Source organism: Callorhinchus milii, unplaced genomic scaffold, assembly GCF_018977255.1.
Source record: "Callorhinchus milii isolate IMCB2004 unplaced genomic scaffold, IMCB_Cmil_1.0 Scaffold27, whole genome shotgun sequence".
In the NCBI taxonomy this organism is placed as follows: domain Eukaryota; kingdom Metazoa; phylum Chordata; class Chondrichthyes; order Chimaeriformes; family Callorhinchidae; genus Callorhinchus; species Callorhinchus milii.
The window spans coordinates 2776311-2794312 of record NW_024704768.1 but is presented as its reverse complement, the minus strand read 5'-3'; the positions used below and the strand labels follow the sequence as shown (position 1 = coordinate 2794312).

The 18002-nt window shown below is 49.2% G+C and overlaps 1 protein-coding gene and 1 non-coding gene across 2 annotated transcripts; both read right to left on the bottom strand.

Annotated features, from left to right (window-relative positions):
- Nucleotides 1-4698: 4698 nt before the first annotated feature.
- On the bottom strand, nucleotides 4699-11342 carry LOC103190798 (keratin, type II cytoskeletal 8). The gene is made up of 9 exons (XM_007911690.2): nucleotides 10837-11342; nucleotides 10011-10219; nucleotides 9564-9624; nucleotides 9183-9278; nucleotides 8059-8223; nucleotides 7589-7714; nucleotides 6696-6916; nucleotides 5834-5886; nucleotides 4699-5140 (listed from the first exon to the last, which is right to left on the bottom strand). Exons 1-9 carry the CDS (start codon nucleotides 11125-11127, stop codon nucleotides 5025-5027), a joined length of 1338 nt encoding a protein of 445 aa, XP_007909881.1. The 5' UTR covers nucleotides 11128-11342; the 3' UTR covers nucleotides 4699-5024.
- Nucleotides 11343-17929: 6587 nt separating this feature from the next.
- Nucleotides 17930-18002, bottom strand: trnaa-cgc. Its single transcript has one exon. It is a non-coding gene; the product is annotated as a tRNA-Ala (tRNA).

Sequence of the window (18002 nt, the reverse complement as noted above, 5' to 3'; positions counted from 1 at the left end):
TGCAGGACAGATTTCCAGAGGGTGGGGACAGAGAAGCTGAAGGCAACCATCTGACTCAGAGGCAAGAGCACAACTGCTCTGAGCCAGGCTGACAAACGAAGAGTAGTTTGCGAGTACAGTCAGCATTTGTGGCCCCGGTTCAATATTTGCATGCAAGGACAGTGCAAAGTCAATTTGCAAACAGTATCTTAGCAACCACCTGGTGTTGAGCAAAAAAATACCGTCCTTTTCCAGCCAAGGGAAGGGTCTGATGGAACGAAAACACCCCACCCCCCCACTGGTTTCCAAATTCCTTCATTAAAATGGCCTTTCAGGAATTGGGGCAAGCGGGTAGGCGAGGGGGCAGGAGTGGGCGGTGGGGTGGTGGTGGTTGAGGGAGGGAAGAGAAGAGGCAGAGAGAGAGAGAGAGAGAGGGATAACAAGTCAGTACAGGCTTTCTTTGTAAATGAATAGCCCAAAAAATAGCAAACGAAAAAAAAGTGGAGGGGGGTTTTCGACACAAAAATGAGTCAGTGAGTTCCGAAGTCCATGTTACTCTTTGTGAATCTCTTGTGTATTTTGCTCTGACTCAAGGGCACTGTTTATAGTTCTTTATATTAAAGCTACCGCTACACAAAAGGTGCAGTAGCCACCAACCCCACCCCACACCCCGCCCCCACCTCGCACCCCCTCCACCCCCACACTCCCCTTCCTTCCAACACCACCCACCCTCCTTGCTGTTGAGTGGCTTCAACATTGAAGCTGGTTCCATCTACCCCCTTCGCTCTCCTCCTCCACCCCCTGCTGTCTAGACATGATGAATGGGACACTCGAGGCGAAAAAGGTGGAGGAACCACTTCCAAATATGTGTCGGCAGCTTCAAGGGAGAGAAAATTACAGGGAGTGTTTCTCACACACACACACACGCAAGAAGCTAGTATGTGGAGGGTGCGATCTTGCATGATTCATGCCCAAATATTGTTTAAGACTGCCACCTGGAGTGCTGAAGCTCAATGGTCAGACACTCACCTCACAAGCGAGAGGACCTGGGTTTGATTCCCGGGCAGGGCAAAACTTTGGGCAAGTTTCCTTGCTCCACACACACACACTTACTTAGCAGTACGTAGGAACCCGGTTGTTAATCAATTAATTATCAATTAATAATCCCTTCAAAATAAATTTAAACAAATAATTTGGACGCTCAATCCACCACTGTTTGTGGGACGCTGCCGTGCGCAATTGGGCTGCCACGTTTCGCCCACAAAATATACGGTCCATTCACCTTCCAGTGTATCCTGTGAAGCGCTTTGAGACATCAGGTCAGGTGGACGTTTCAAAGCGCTTCGCAGGGTAGATGGTAAGGTGCAGCGATTGTGTTTTGTGGGCGAAGGCGGTATTGTATTACATCACGATCGACTTACATCGGCTCAGCTCCACCGTGTTATAAACGCTGGTCTACAATATCTAGAGTTGGGACTCAGTTCAGAAACAGTTCGATACCGTGATGGCAGGAACACGGGGCGGGTATTTTGGAAGGTCGAGAAACACAGCGTCTCATTCAATCTTCAAACCCATCTTGCGATTTGCCACAATTTTAAGTTTTAAAACGAGACGGCCTCAAGGGCTAAGACCGGGTGGAATTTGGTGGTCCCATTAGCTGAATCGCGGAGGTTGAGTGGAACGTGAGGCCGAGAGACACACCTGCAGTCCCAGGACTCTTCACTTGGTGGCCACATCAGGGCTTTGAGCTCACAGTCCAGGCAAACAACAACAACAACACATTGCACTTACGCAGCACCTTTCACGTCAGAAGGACATCCCAAGGCACTGGACAGTCAGGGATCCGCACCTGAGCTGTTGGTTGGGATCAGGAGGGGGTGGAGGGCGGGGAGGGTAAGGGGTAGGAGGCTGACCAAAGGCGCGGTCGACGAGGAGGGACTTGAGACGGGACTTGATTGAGGCGAGATTAGCTTGGCCGTTCATTTCCTGGGACATTTATGTGCGCGATTTGGCTGCCATGTTTGCCTACCAAATCTCCTACGTGAAGAGCTTCCATCCATCCTCCTAAGGTGAAACGGGTTATATCATTTATAAGAATTCTTATATTATTGGGGCATCTCAACGCACTACACACACACAACCGGTTGTCATGAAGGGGGACGTGGGTGGGGAGGTGGGGGCGGGCGGGGAGACGTGCAGTCAAAAAGATAGGTCTTGAGATGTGTGTACATGGGGAGGGGGAAGTAAAAATAAAATTAGAAGAATAATGTTGTCGCTCAATCCACGACTGTTTGCTTAAGCGTTTCCAAACCCAACTGAGTTTTCCACGCCTCTGAAAATGTGGCACTCTCCACCCCGCCCCCCCCCCCGCCCCACCCACCCCCCTCCCCAGTGCAGAGCATCAGCCTGGACTGTGAGCTCAAAGTCCCCAACATGGGAGGGGGTTCGAACCTGCGACCTTCTGGCTTCCCGGTGCTTCAAGCTCATGACCACCCAGCAAGTTGGAGAAATCCTTTGAAAACCGAGGCACGCCTCAGACAGCGCTCTCGTTAATCGCCTCGCCCTGCGGCCCGTCCTGCGTGCGACTTGGAAACGAGCAGGAACAACGACCGCCAGGGCAACCGGCGAAGCAGCGTAAAAAAAAAAGAAACGCTCACTGAGCGAATCCCTCTCGTGTTCCAGACAGCGCCACGGGGCAATTCTGTTGCTATCGCAGGCAGATCAAATGCCGTGGCCGAGGCACGGAATCTCAAACCTTGCTTATCTTGTTTCAAGTCGTGCGTGGCGGGAAAGCCTGACGTTCCGAACAGCACTCGCCTCCGGCCACCGTTACTCCTTCTGATCGGCCACCGTGCGGAAGGCCTGAGGGCGTGGAAAGAGCTACCCCGGGCGACGGTGCAGGGCGACGCGGAATTCGACCGCTGTTTGGTGCGGCCGTTATCTGAAGGGTAAGGATCACGACCGCAACTTGCACTTGTAGGGAGCGAGGAGAAGGGGCGGTGGGATGGAGTGCTAAAGGGTGAGGGCAGAGAGGCTGAAGACCCAACCACCAATGGTTGGAGGGCCAGGCGGGTGGGAGGGGGGTGCGGAGCAGGCTGGAGCCAGAGAGCGCGGACGGGTTGACAAGGGATCGGTCGGCAGGTCACAGAGGTAGGGAGGAACAAGGTCGTGCAGAGCCTGAGCAGGGTGGGAGATTTGGGGAAGGGAGGGTGTGCGAGGATCAAGGAAGGAGTTGACAGGAAGTGGTCAAAGGCGTAGTCAATAACAATAATTACGGCAATAATCCTTACGTTTGATACAGTGTTGGGAGGACGTCTCAAAACGCTTTACAGGATTTGCTGTAAAGAGTGTAGTGACTGTGGTGTTTTGTAGGCGAACGCCGTCAGTTTGCACACATTTGTCCCACAAACAGCCATTAAGCGAACGACCAATTTTATTCGGGGGTAATTGTTGGCCAAGGACATCAGGAGAGTGAAACTCTCTGCTCTTTTCAAAAGGTACATGGGATCTTTAACGACCACCGAGACGTTAGGCATAGAGGGGACCTCAGTTTATCCAAACCATGGCACCTTCCAACAATGCTGAGCTCACCCCCCACCCCCAGTAATGCACTGGAGAGTCAGCCTGGACTGTGAGCTCAAAGCCACATGATTACTAATAAAAGAAATAATAATCTTTGTGTTTGACATAGCACCTCATCACGTTGTTTAGAACCCTTTCTTCACAGGATTTACTGTGAGCATTGCCCCTCTGACATGGAGAAGGCTGGAAGAAATGCCCACTCTTCCTCCCCTCAATTTCGGGTGTTTGTATCATTGAGAAACTGACTCATTTTTGCCCAGAAGCCATTTATTAGTTATTGCATGAAACACAAGTAAATACATGACAGAATATGCCCGGAAATAGGACCTGAAGGGGGACGAGGGATCCAGTGGACAGGGAAGCAAGAAGGTGGAAGCGTTCGGAAAAGCTATTGAAGACACACAACAGAAAAACAAATTACATTTGTAAAGTGCCTTTCAGGTGGGGAGGACGTCCCAAGAGAGGTAGGTCTTGAGGAAAATCTTGAAAGCAGGGAGAGGGAGCGAGGCAACATAATTGCAGGAGAAAACATTAGATCCTGGGGAACTGGGGCCTGAAGGCTGAAGGCTCAAACTCCAACTTGGAGTCAAAGGAGCAGGAAATGCTACATGGGTTGCAGAGATGGAGGAGGTTGGAGCTGAGGTGAAGGGAAGCTATGGAGGGATTCGAAAAGGGCAATTCGATCACGATAATGATTCCCAGAGAGACAGGGAGCTCGAGGAACTTGGGAAGATGGGTGGACAGGATCTCCCGTGGGAGGAGATGTCACTTACAGGGTTTGGGGTAGATTAAATCTGAAGGGGGTTCACGCTTAAATGGGAATAAAGAAGAGAAATGTGTGTATCAGCAATTTTATACTTCTTCATATGACCACAGAATCTGTACCAGGCAACCCCTGGGATTAATTGAAGAACCAAATATGAAGACATCCCAACTCAATAATAAAAAGATTAATCATTTAAAACCCGTCAACCATTACAATTGGCAAAACCACAGTCACTCAAAAGATCTGATCTGACTCGCAGAGGATTCAAAGCCAGTGAAAATACCCGTTAATTACATTACTATAGGATCTTTCTGCTGCTGACACTCTTGAGTGTGGCGCTGGGTGGCGGGGTTGGGTGGGTGGGTTGGGAGGGTGGGGGGGGAGGCGGGGTGTTAGTGGGAGTTTGCGGCCATCCTAAAGACAATCCTTAACTCCATTAACAACTGCGTTGATTCAACTGATGTTAAGGCATACCACAAATTTCTCCCACAATTTTTCCCGGGGTTGGAATCAAGCGGGATTGGAGACTCTGCCGAGAGGAATGAACCCGTGTGGAGCCTCTCACAGTGGCCGGAAGGGAAGAGCGGGTGCGAGCGATAGGATAGAAGCAACATTTTAAGCCCTGCGATACAGAAAAGGAATCGTCTGCCGAGTGACTGGGCAGAGGGAGCTGAGATCAGCCGCAGCTGCTCGCTCACTATTGCACAGAGCGCACTGATGACTGAACGGTCTTCACCAGCACATTCCTCTTCTGGGACTCCACATACGGAATCTCGGACACCAGGGATTGAGATGAAAACTTATCTTCGTGAACTGAAGGAAAGGAAAGAAAAGGAAAGGAAGGTCCTTAGTTTTTGAGTCCGAATACCAGACAGATCGATTTAACGATAACAGAAGAATCCTCGTGTTTGATACAGGGCCTTGTCACGTCTTTCCAAACGTCTCAAAGCCCTTCACGGGATACACTGTGAAGTGAATTCACTGTGTATTTTGTGGGCGAAGCGCGGCGGCCAATTGCGCACAGCAGAGTCCCCCCCACAAACAGTCGTGGATTGCGACCAAGTTATTATTATTATTTTTTTGAAGGAATTATTACACCCCCGGAAAAGCGATCTGCCAATCGACTAACAACCGGGTTCCTACTGCTGGGATACTAGAGGCGCGCGCGTGTGTGTGTGTGTGTGTGTGTGTGTGTGGGGAGTAAGGAAACTTGCCCAACATTTCGCCCTGACCTGACGCGCCCGGGAATCGAACCCAGGTTCCTCTCGCTTGCGAGGCGAGAGCGCTCTAACCACTGAGCTACTGCACTCTAGTAGTTAGGTTAGGTATCTTTAAAGTCCACCAGAACGGGACGCGTAAGCAGCTCGGTTTAATGACTCAACCAACAGTACAGTGCTCTCACCAGCACCGCAGCGTCAGCCTAAACGATGGGGGTGGACGGGTTGGGAGTGAGAGACGGGGCAATCATTAATGCCTCAAACCCTTTCACGTGATTCAACAACTTACCTCTTGCCGAGTGAGCATTGACATGGACAATCCCTTTTTGGTGATGTCCCACCCTGAAATGCAAAAGTTATTGAAATTACGTTCTCTGCGTGCGGGAAATGCTGCTGTGGCCGAACTCGTTCAGAGGTTGTGCGGAGAGAGAGAGAGGGGGAGAGAGAGCGTTAGGTGTGTAAAAATGTTTTTAAAAAGGCGCGTTTCCTAATTAGGACATCGGGAAAATGTTTTGGATGAACGTTTAATCTCCTTCTGTGATCTCCTTCCCCCAAGTTGAGTTCCGTTTGCTCAGGCGTGTAGAATCTTTCCTCCTACAAGCTACGCAGAGTAAGACGAGGGGGGGGGTAGCAGGTTGAGGAGGTCCTGAAATTCCAATCGAGGCACTTCTCAAGACCCTCCTCTTCTTTTTGACTACGCCTTCGGCCACCCACCCTCCTACCCCTGGCTGCCACTCTCCCCCTTGTCCGAACCCCCAGCTCAGATCCAAATCCCTGAATGTCCCCGAAAGGCGTTATACAAATGTAATTTTGTTGTTGTTGTTGAAGCGAGCCACCAGTTTTATCTGTCTGTGGGAGCGGGCGCTTTGGGATGCTACAGTGGGTGGAGGAGTGCTACATAAATGTAAGCTGTTGCACTCCATCCCGCAGTCCCTCTGCCTCGCCCCTTGTCGGGCGAGGCAGGCGAGGCGAGGATTGTCGGGCGTAACACAGGGAGGGGAGAGGAAAACTCTGATCTCTGTTCGAATAGCGAGCAGGGCCACAGACGGGGAGCTCAGTCTCGCCCAAAGTACGGCGCCTTGAAAAAGCAGTGCACTCCACCCAGCACTGGATAGAGCGCGTCAGGGTAGAGGGCGTGAGTTGTGCTTTACCTGTACTCCTCTCCCTCCAGGAGTTTCCTGTAGGTGGCAATCTCAATATCGAGGGCCAACTTCACGCTCAGCATTTCCTGGTATTGGCGCACTTGTAAAGCCATAGCTTGCTTGGCCTGTTGGATTTCGTCTTCCAGTTGAAGTACCCTCACCTTGGAGTTCTTCAGGCTCATCTCTCCCGTTTCCTCGGCCTGAATCACTGCTGCCTCCAAGCTGACACGCTGAAACAGAGAGAGATCTTTTAACGGCCATCTGAACGGACAAACTGGGTTTGATGTCTCATCCGAAGGACGGAGCTTCCGACAAAGCAGCGCTATGTCTCTGGTCGGCCGAGACTCTGGGACAGTCTCGACTGTCCTGGCGTAGGTCTTGAACCCACAAACTTCTAATAATAATAATCCCGGCATTTGACACAGCGCCTCATCACGTCTTTGAGACGTCTCAAAGCGCTTCACGGGATACGCTGTCAAGTGAATTGACTGTGTATTTTGTGGGCGAAACGCGGCAGCCGATTGCGCACAGCGGTGTCCCCCCACAAACAGTCGTGCATTGAGTGGCCAATTTATTTATTTTTTTTGGAAGGAATTATTACCCCCTGGAAAAGAGATCCGCCAATCGAATGACAAGCAGGATCCTACTTACTGGTGGGTAAATAGAGGGGCGTGTGCGTGTGCGTGTGCGTGTGAAGTAAGGAAACTTGCCCAACATTTCACCCTGACCCGCCCGGGAATCGAACCCAGGTCCTCTCGCTTGCGAGGCGGGCGGTCTAACCACCGAGCTACAATCTTCTGACTCAAGAGTCGAGAGTGTGCTACCGACTGCGCCAGGCTGACGCCCGATGTTCTGCTTCCAACCCTAATTGAAGCCCATCATCGCCAGTCTCGCTCGCTCACCAGAGCCGTAAGAGATTCGATCTCTGTGGTTAATCTCCCGATTTTCCGGGTGGAATCCGTGATCTCGGCCTTCATGGAACGGATGTCAGTATCGTGTTGTCCAGCTGACTGAGCCAATATATTGTACTGTAACCGAAGGGAACATTCAACATGGGAACATCAGCAAGAGAGGCATCAATTACTGACCCACCCGAACAGGACACGACATCTGTGGCGACCTCTCCGACCCTGAAGTCGGCCATTTTGCGTTTCGCCCGCAGCAACGACACCTCGGAGCGCTCGAATAAAACGTGAGCCGCAGGATAAGTTATTTACCGATTAATATCGGAAAGCGGCAATGATGTTATTAAGGCATTGGATTGCTTTTGATTTCCTGATTTCGACGTCTGCCTGAACAGGGCACGGAACGGACGGGGGGTGTGGGGGTGGTGGTGGGGGGTGGGGGGGGGCTTGGTTTAACCAAGCGTTACCTTGGTTGTGTACATTGTCTCTGCTTCCTCTCGGGTCTTGCTTGCCATGGCAGCGTACTCGGCCTTCACGTCCACGATCAACTGATCCAGGTCCAGGCTGCGAGAGTTATTCACTTCAACAGTGACAGCAATGTCCTTGACCTGATCTTGCAGTTCATTCACTTGCTGTCATCGGGGGTCAGAGAGAGAGAGAGAGACGTGTGACGAAGATTTTTTTTTGAAGAACACAGGAAAACTTGAATAAAAATAATAATAATACTCCTTGCATTCGATATAGCGCCTTATATTTGTCAGGTCAGGGTATTAAGGGATACGGGGCAAGGGCGGGTAACTGGACGTGAGGTACCGATCAGCCACGATCTCATAGAATGGCGGCACAGGCTCGAGGGGCTGAATGGCCTCCTCCTGTTTCTTATCACCTCTTCGAGACGTCTCCAAACACTTCACAGGACGCACTGCAAAAGTGAATTCACCGTATATTTCTTTTGTGGGCGAAACGCGGCAGCCAACTGCGCACAGGGAGCGTCCCCCCCACGAACAGCCGTGGATTGAAATGGCCGAATTAGTGTTTTAAAAATGTTTTCAAGGGGTTATTGCCCTTCCACTGGAAAGCGATCCGACAATCGACTCACAACCGGGTTCCCGCTTACTGCTAGGCTGCTCCACGTCCCCCGCCCCAACCGCCCTACCATCGGTGGTCGGGCCTTCAGCCTCTCAGCCCCGAGGCTCTGGAACTCCATCCCCAGTGCCTTCGCCCCCTCCCCCCCCTTTCCTCCTTCAAGGCCGGTCTCAAAACCTTTCTCTTTGACCGAGCCTTCAGCCCTTCAAGGCCGGTCTCAAAACCTTTCTCTTTGACCGAGCCTTCAGCTCCCCTCTCGACTCTCTTCCCCCCCCCCCCCCCTCCCCCCCCCCCCCCCCCCCCTCCTCTCTCCCTCCCTTCCCTCCCCTCACCCTGACCATTTCCCCCCTGCTCGGGTCATGACCCAACTGTGCAGCGCCTTGGGACGTCCTCCTGACGTGAAAGGCGCTTTATAAATGGAATCTTGTTGTTGTTGTTGTTGTAGGCAAACGGAGGTGATGATTAATGAATGATATTGCTCGCGACGAGCAGGTAAGAGATTTACCTCACTGTACACATGTCTGTAGAACTCGATCTCACTTTCCAAGCCCTCCACCTTATCTGCAAGCTGATGTTTGTCCAGGTAGGAGTCATCCACAGACTGAAAGGGGAAGAAAAACAACCACGTTAATGACAGAAATACTGACCCTCGCATTCGATATTGACCTGACAAGACATCTCAAAACCCTTCACCGGATTTACTGTGAGGTGTGATTAACGACCGTGTGTTCTGTTGGCAAACACAACAGCCAACTTTGCGCACAGCAACGTCCCCGAAATAGCCAGTGGGAGCTCAAAGACCTGACGTGGGGGCCGAGGCCAGGCTGACACCTGAGGGTTAGAAAGCGGAATAAATGTCCATTTGAATCCCAGCAAAAAACCGTACCTTCTTCAAGATCACAAAGTCGTTTTCAAACCCAGCACGCCTGTTCAACTCATCTTCATACCTAGGAACGAAAGGCGAGCATTTAGCCAGCTCAACGCCTAACAGAGGTTATACCTGCCGCTAAATTACACACCTGGCTGGCCGGTACCTCGATGCTCTCTGCAAAGTTGTAAGGGACGCGTTTTTGGTGAATAACTAAGGTCTAAGACGGGACTTGAAGGAGGCCCAAGGGATGGGGGGGGGGGGGTGGGGGGGAGGTAGAGGGATTGAGGGATAGAGTTCCAGAATGTGGGGGCAGAGCCGTGTGTGTGTGGAGTAAGGGAACTCTCCTAAGGTTTCGCCCCGACCGGGAATCGAACCCAGGTCCTCTCGTTTGCGAGACGAGTGCTCTACCCTATTCGACAGACTCTGTATACATAATGCAAGTTGTTGCTGTTGGCTACTCACTTTAATTTGAAATTTCCCATGACCCCCTGCATCTTATCGAGTTCACCGGTCAGCTTGACGGTGTCTTGTCCGAAGTTCTCCACCTGCCTCTTGAGGGACTCGGTGTAGCTCCCGTACATGTGGTCCATGTTGGAGCTGAACGAGCCTTGGTTCTGGAGCAGTTTCCATTTGGTCTCGAGCTTCTGGTTCTCTTCTTCCAGGTAACGGACCTAAAGGCCGGAACGGAGGAGAGTCAGACGCTCGTGTTCACCTCAGCAACAGCAATAGCAACAACAACAACAGCAACAACAACATTTAGAAGCGCTTTGTATCGCACGTTTCAGCCCACTTCGTGCTCCAATCTCAGGTTCCTCTGCTTCACTCGCTCGCCTCATCTCAAAACGTACTTCTTTGACCGCGCTTTCGGTCGTCTCTCCCCTTATTGCTTCATATTGAAGGATATCAGGAGCGAGCAGGACAGTGGGATCAGATAGAGAATAGCTCTTCGGCCTGTTTACCAACTACTTACATGTCTGAGACACGCGGAAACCCATCACCGCGCTTAAGAGTGTCCAAACACAACGGAGAGCCCCACACATGCATCCCACCCACCTACACCTCCTTTCACAGCGTTTCAGGTGTGCGTCCTCCCGACATGAAAGGCGCTGTATGTATCAAATGATTATTATTATTCTTGATAATAATTTTACAAAATATTAATGGATGGGAATTGGAAGCAACTTGTTGCCCATGTGAAAAAAAAATCCACAAAGGCAGTAAATAACCTTAAGACAACAAAGAGAAACCCAATAACAACAACAACAAGTATCAAGGAGAGGATGATTACCCGGTTAATGAAGGAAACAAACTTGTTGTTGAGCAACTTGATCTGTTCCTTTTCCTCCTCTCGGATGTGCTGGATGTTGGAACTAGTTTCCAGGTTGAGGTGGCTCAGTGAGTGATGCTCTGCTATGTGAATGGGAGAAGTGAGCTTCTCGCTTTTCATATTAGACGCTGACTCAATCGACGAGGTGCTGAGCTTGATGTTACCCGTAGTATGGCCGCTGGTGGAGATGTTCACCCTCTTCAGAGAAGAGGAAGACGAGGTGGAAGAGGATGAGTGGGTTCTCCTGTACATGTTGCCTTTCTTTTTTTTCCCCCCCTTTTCTCTCTCAAGTGCTTGGTTGGAAGCCGGTTCGAAAATCTGACAGACACTTGATGCCTTGAAGTCAAAGGACGTGTCAATGAGATTTCCTTGTCCCTCTAACGAATCTCTTCAAAGGACCTGTGAGATGTTTCTTCTGCGAGAGCTCTTTATATAGACCAGCGACGCACAGCATTACATTGGCAAGATGTGCACTGATCAGATGGGAGTTGTATGGAATGTGGTGTTAAAGCATCTTGATTTGGGCTTGGTTCTCAAGGGGAAAACCACATTCCAGATTCTAGCAAAAATAAATGTTTGCATCTAATATCTGTTCCTTCCTTCTAAACAATGGGAGTAAACATGTGTCATTGTAGAATAGGTTTCATGCGATAGCTGAGCAAGAGTGTCAAATCCTGCCATTGATGTCGAATCCAGCAAACCTGCATTGGAATAAGAACGTAAGAACATGAGGATTTGCTGTTTGAAAGAAGACCAAAGGTCCATCCAGTTTGCCTTCCAACAACAATAACAACTTGTACTTATATAGCGGCCTTCAGCACTGCACTGGCGTGTCAGCTTAGACTGAGAGCCCAAAGTCCCTAACATTGGGGCTTGAACCCTATTGAGCCCAAAGCGATTCACCTGGTTTACTGTGAAATATGCGGGGAAAGAGAAAGGTGTTAATTCTTATCCATTCAAATCTTTTTATCGTATTATCCGACCAACGAAGCAAAGGTTCGAGATCCAGTTTAGCCTCTTACAAACTGGCCGAACAAGATTGTTTCAAGTTTAAAGGGAAGAACCTTTAAACTTGAAACATGGCTCCTTTAAACTTGAAACTTGGTTCCGTGATCTACAATCTGCAAAACAAAATTGATGACCCAAATACAATAGGGAAGAAATTATGGAGTTTTGCAGTAATCAATGATAATAATCAAGTGGTGATTAAGGTGCACTTCACAGGTAAATTGTGGCCTAACTAATGCTTCATAATAATAATAAAATCCTTGCATCTGATACAGCACCTTATCATTTGGGAGTGAGAATATACTGCAAAGCGCAGTGACTGGGTGTGGTGTGGGGGGAATGCAGTACCCGCTAAGCGCCCAGCAGTGTCCCACAAACAGCCATGAAGTGAGTGGCCAATTTTATTTGGGCGATTGTTGGCCTGTAAACCAGGAGAGAGAGATTCCCTTCTCTTTTCGAGTCGTGGGGATTATTGACACCCACCTGCACAGGGGGTTGGGGAGCTCAGCTCAATATCTCACCTGAAGAACGGCACCTCCGCAGGAGTGTAAGCCTAGCAAGCGAGATCCCTGACCTGTTTCTTACATCTACTGCCTTCTGATCCAAGACGAGAATACCCTGTAGCTCAGCAGTTATAGGAACATAGGAACAGGAGTAGGCCATTCAACCCATCGAGCCTGTTCCACCATTTAATTAGATCATGGCTGATCTGTACCTTTACTAGAATTTCAAATCCAATTTCCCGCTTTCCCTCCGTATCCCTTAATACCCCGACCTACCAAAAATGTGTGGATGGATCCAGCATCCAAGACCTTTTGGGGGAGAGAGTTCCAGATTCCTACCACCCTTTGAGTGAAAAAATGCTTCCTAATTTCACTGTTAAATGGCCTGGTTCTAATTTTAAGACTATTCCCCCTTGTTTTGCATTCCCCAATATAGGAAATAGCTTTTCTGCATCTACCCTATCAAATCCCTGTTTCATCCTAAAAACCTCTATCAAATCACCCCTCAATCTTCTAAACTCGAGGGAATACAATCCAAGTTTATGCAGCCTTTTCCTGTGGTGTGGTGCCCCAAAACTGATCGCAGTCTCCAGGTGGGGTCTGACTAACGCTCTATACAGCTGAAGTATCATTTCTTCCCCTTTGTATTCCAGGCCCCTTGAGATAAAGACCAACATACTATTTGCCTTTTTGATTATGTTTTGCATCTGGGAATTAGTTTTTAGTGATTTGTGGATATGGACACCCAAATCCTTTTGCTCTTCAACAGCTCTTAATTTCTCCCCGTTAAGAAAGTATTCTGCCCTATCTTTTTTCGGTCCATAGTGGATGACCTCACACTTCCCTCCATTGAACTCCATCTGCCACAGTTTTGCCCACTCACTTAATCTGTCTAAGTCCCTCTGTAACTTCCTACTCCCATCTTCACTACTTGCTGAGCCTCCTATCTTAATGTCATCCGCAAACTTGGAGATAAAACTTTCTATTTCTTCATCCAAGTCATCTATGTATATGGCAAAAAGCTGAGGTCCCAGTACAGACCCCTGGGGGACACCACTTGTCACGTCCAACCCAATCAGAGAACATTCCCTGAATCCCTACCCGCTGTTTTCTCCCTCCCAACCAATTGCGAAGTCACGTCACAAGGTTACCTCCAATTCCGTGCGCTTCTATTTTTGCTGATAATCTTTTGTGTGGAACTTTATCAAATGCCTTTTGGAAGTCCATGTAAACGACATCCATAGACACAGGTTAGAGCACTTGCCTTGCAAGCGAAAGGACCCGCGTTAGATTCCTGGGCGGGCAGGGCGAGACGTTGGGAGAAGTTTCCTTACACCACACACGCACACCTCTGTTTACTCAGCTGTAAGTAGGGACCCGGTTGTTAGACGATTGGCAGATTGTTTTTCCGGGGATAATAATCCCTCAAAAATAATAATCTTAATAATAATTTGGTTACGCGATCCACGACTGTTTGTGTGGGACGCTGCTGTGCGCAATTGCCTGCCGCCATTTTCGTCCTCAAATGTACAGTCAATTCACTGTAGAGTCTATTCTGTGAACATACCCGATGCGTCTTAATAAGGAATTTATCATGTCATTGTGAATGATCTGGAGGTTAGATGGCAAACACAATCATGTACGTTTCTCAGTATAATCCCAATACCATACCCTTTGGAGAATGATGCTCAACACGAGCTTCAAATAGCTAAAAGTGGAGTGGATAGGGTGAAGGTAATTGTTCAGGTTGAAAGACAAGAATGCTGTACCCTCGCTATTTAGGACTCAGCCCCGGGTAGAACAACTCTTCCGTGAAATACGTAGAAAAGAATGACTGGGTTTGTACTTAATTCTGGGTATTGAAATGTTAACAACAACCTTGTGGATCTGTGAAAATCACAGAGCAATTAAGTCCAACAACTCCTATTTGCTCGCCCAACAGGTTCATCAAAGCAATTATATACAGTCAATTCACTTTACAGTATCTGTGAAATGCTTTGAGACGTCTTGAAGTCGTGAAAAGGCACTATATTAAATGCAAGTATTATTATTATTATTATCCATCTGATTTCCTTTAATGCAAGAACACCACGTTAACTAGGGTTTGTGACAAAGAGGTCCACATTCCTACCACCCATTGCGTAAAGGCCGTTTTCTTCTAACATCCGTTCATCTGATTACCACTTTCCCTTCTAAATACTGACCAACCAGAGTAATAATCCTTTACGGTTTACCTTGCCATAACCCGTGCATTTACACTCAGCCTTTCGTGCAAAGGAGCAGCTCAAGGCACTGAATAATATGTGGAGAATTTAGCAAGAAAATTAGAGGTCTATTGAATTTTAACCAGAGGCTTAGATAGCATTCCATCAGAATTCTTCATTTGAAGTAACGCCTTTGGCATCAGAAGAATGAATCAAAGCACTTTGCAGGATCTTCTGGAGTGTGCAGCGACCGTACTCTTTGTGAGAAAAACGCAGTGGCCAGTTTGCCCGTAGCACCGTACAACAAACAGAAGTGGAGAGAAAGACCGATTTTATCTGGGATTGTCGGCCAGGACACCAGGAAAAAAAAACTTCTCTCGTGAGCGGTGCCATGGGATCTTTAACAACCCCCTGGACAGCCACACTTGGTTTCCTCCTGCAGTGAAGGTTGGAGGAGATGACCTGCGCGGGGTGGTGGGGTGGGGGGGGGCGAACGGAGGAATCGTGATGTGGTAGAGAACAGAAGCCTGGTTAACATTGATAACGTTGATTATAGACAGGTCGATCCAGTCTACTTCCAGGTAAATCTGACTTGAGACCAATCTTTTATCCAACCTTACAACCACATTCCAGTGTAATTGCTTGTCTATTCCGAGGAGGTATGTTCCAAAAATCCAGCTGATTGTTAGCGCGAGATCAAAACAAGCATTTGAGGTTTGGTGCCACATTTCGATGCTCTGAACTCAAAATTCTGCTTCCTCACAGGATCGCAAGGGGGATGGACACCAAGAAGGTTCTTCGTCTCACGTATCAGCCTGGTTCGGTCAGTAACGGCACCCTCACCTCTGATTGTATCAGAAGGTTGTGGGATTTGAAACCCATATGGTTCCTGCTGAGACTCCAATGCAGTGATGGGGATGCACTGCATTGTCAGAGCTACTGTCCGTCGGATGAGACGTTAAACCAAGGTCCCGTCTGCCTGTTCAGGTGGATGACAAAGATCCCGCTACTCAAAAGCAAAAGGGAGTTTCTCTCTTCTGGTGAACAATCCTCCAAGTAAAATTGGTCGCTCACCTCATGACTGTTTTGGGGACCCTGCAGTACGCAAATCGGCTGCTACTTTTGCCCACAAAATAAACAGTCACTACACTTTGTAGTGTATACTGGGAAGCACTTTGAGGCATCTCAATGACACGGTAAGTAAGGTGCTGCATCAAATGCCATCACTGTTATTATTTTTATTTCATTTTGTCCTTCCAGAATACGCACCCTTACCATCACAGCATCAGGATGGTTCTTAAATGAGTCTGATGTCCCAGCCTTAACTACCCATCCTGGTAACCCTATTCCGAGTGTGAGTTACTCTCTACGTAGAGAAATACTTCCTGTTGTCACTTTGGAAATTGTCCTTCGGAGCTCTAAAAGTGCCAATTTGCAAACACATCAGTGTCATACAGTCAAGTGAATAATTTTATCTGGGGGATTGTCAGGCCAGCACACTGGGAGAGAGGAACTTTCTTCTGTCTTCCACAGGATCTTTGGCATCCATCTGAACAAATTGGGCATTTTGCTTTAACATCTCATCTGAAGGATGACACTTCTGAGAATCCAATACTCCTTTTAGCACTAAATTGGAGCATAATCCTAGACTTTTAAGTTGTGGTTGAAGCGAAAAGCATTGACTGTATTTAACCACAACAAAATTATATTTGTAAAGCCCATTACGCATCGGGAGGATGACCTAAGGCTGAACAGTGGGGATCAGGACCTGATCGTCGGGGGAGCAGGGTTGGGATGAGGGAGGGAAGAGAGGTCGGAGGGCGGCTGAAGGCATGATCGAAAAGGAGGGTCTTTAGTTGTGCCTTGAAGGAGGCAAGAGAGAGAGCAAGCAAGGATAGAGTTCCAAAGAGTGGGGGCAGAGAGGCTGAAAGCCTAGCTGCCGATGGTAGGTCGGGTCACGGGGGAGACATGGAGCAGGCCAGAGCCTGCTGAGCAGAGAGAGCGGTCAGGTTGGTAGGGGGCCAGCAGATCAGTGAGGTAGGAAGAGCCCGGCCGTGGAGGGACTTGAAAGGATGAGGATTTTGAATTTTCACCTCTGAGGGATGGGGAGCCAGTGGAGCCGGGCTGGCGAGGGTGAGGGTGATGGGGTCACGAAGCCTGGTGCGGGAGAGGACACGAACTGCAGAGTTCTAGATGATCTGCAGCTTGTGCAGGGAAGAGATGGGGAGGCCGACAAAGAGAGAGTTCCCGTAGTCGAACCTTGAGGCGATGAATTGGTGTATGAGGGTTTCGGCAGCCTGAGGGGTGAGGCAGTGGTGGAGTCGGGCAATGTTGTGGAGCTGGGGGAAGGCAGAGCGGGTCATGGCACGGATATGGGGGAGAAAGGACAGTTGAGGGTTGAACAAGACGCCCAGGTTCCTGACTTGGCTTGGTGAGGTGGAGTGTGCATCCGTGGATGCTGATGCTGCCAGTGCCTGAGGTGCGGAGGCGCTGGCGCGAGCCAATCAACAGGGCCTCGGTCTTGCTGACATTCAGCTGTAGAAAATTGGCTCTCATCCAGGACTTGATGTCTGACAGACAGTCTGTCAGGACGTCAGTTGTCCTGGAATCGAGGGTGGAGGCAGAGAGATAGTTGGGTGTACATGTGGAAGTCTGTGGATGATGGGGGACTTTCATATTTAAGAGGAAACTTGACGCTTACAGCACCTTTCACATCAGGTGGACATCCCAAGGAGCTGGTGCAGGACAATCCAAGGTTTGCACCAGAGCTGGGGGGTGGGAGCCAAGCAGAGGGTGAAGGGGGTGGGGGGAAAGAAGACTGAAGGCACGGTCAAAGAGAAGGGTCTTGAGAAGAACCTTCAAGAAGATGAGGGCAGGGTTGAGTCATAGGGATTCTGGTCTGGGAATGCCAGGGAGTGGGGGCAGATAGGCTGAAAGCCTGACCGGCGATAGTGGAACGAGTAGAGTGAGGGACTGTGTATCTACATAATAAACTTTGCATTCGACACAGCGCCTTATCACGTCTTCGAGACATCTCAAAGCGCTTCACAGGAGATACACTGTAAAGTGAATTGACTGTATGTTTTTGTGGGCGAAACGCAGCAACCAATTGCGCACAGCAGCGTCCCCAAAAACAGTCATGGATTGAAATGACCGATTTATTATTATTTTTGTTTAAAGGAATTATTAACCCCACCCCCACCCACCCCGGAAAAGCCATCCGCCAATCGACTAACAACCAGATTCCTACTTACTACTCGGTAAACAGAGGCGCGCGCGCGAGTGTGTGTGTGTGTGTGTGTGTGGGTGGAATAAGGAAACTTAGCCAACATTTCGCCCTGGCCCTGCCCGGGAATCGAACCCAGGTCTCTCGCTTGCGAGGCGAGCGCTCTAACCACTGAGCTACAGGACT

Coding starts and splice junctions, on each gene's coding strand:
- LOC103190798 (XM_007911690.2), bottom strand. CDS start 11,127: ATGTACAGGAGAACCCACTCATCCTCTTCCACCTCGTCTTCCTCTTCT. Junction 9,279..9,563: donor ACTTTGTGATCTTGAAGAAG/GTACGGTTTTTT, acceptor TTCCCCTTTCAG/TCTGTGGATGACTCCTACCT. Junction 6,917..7,588: donor TCGAATCTCTTACGGCTCTG/GTGAGCGAGCGA, acceptor TCTCTGTTTCAG/CGTGTCAGCTTGGAGGCAGC.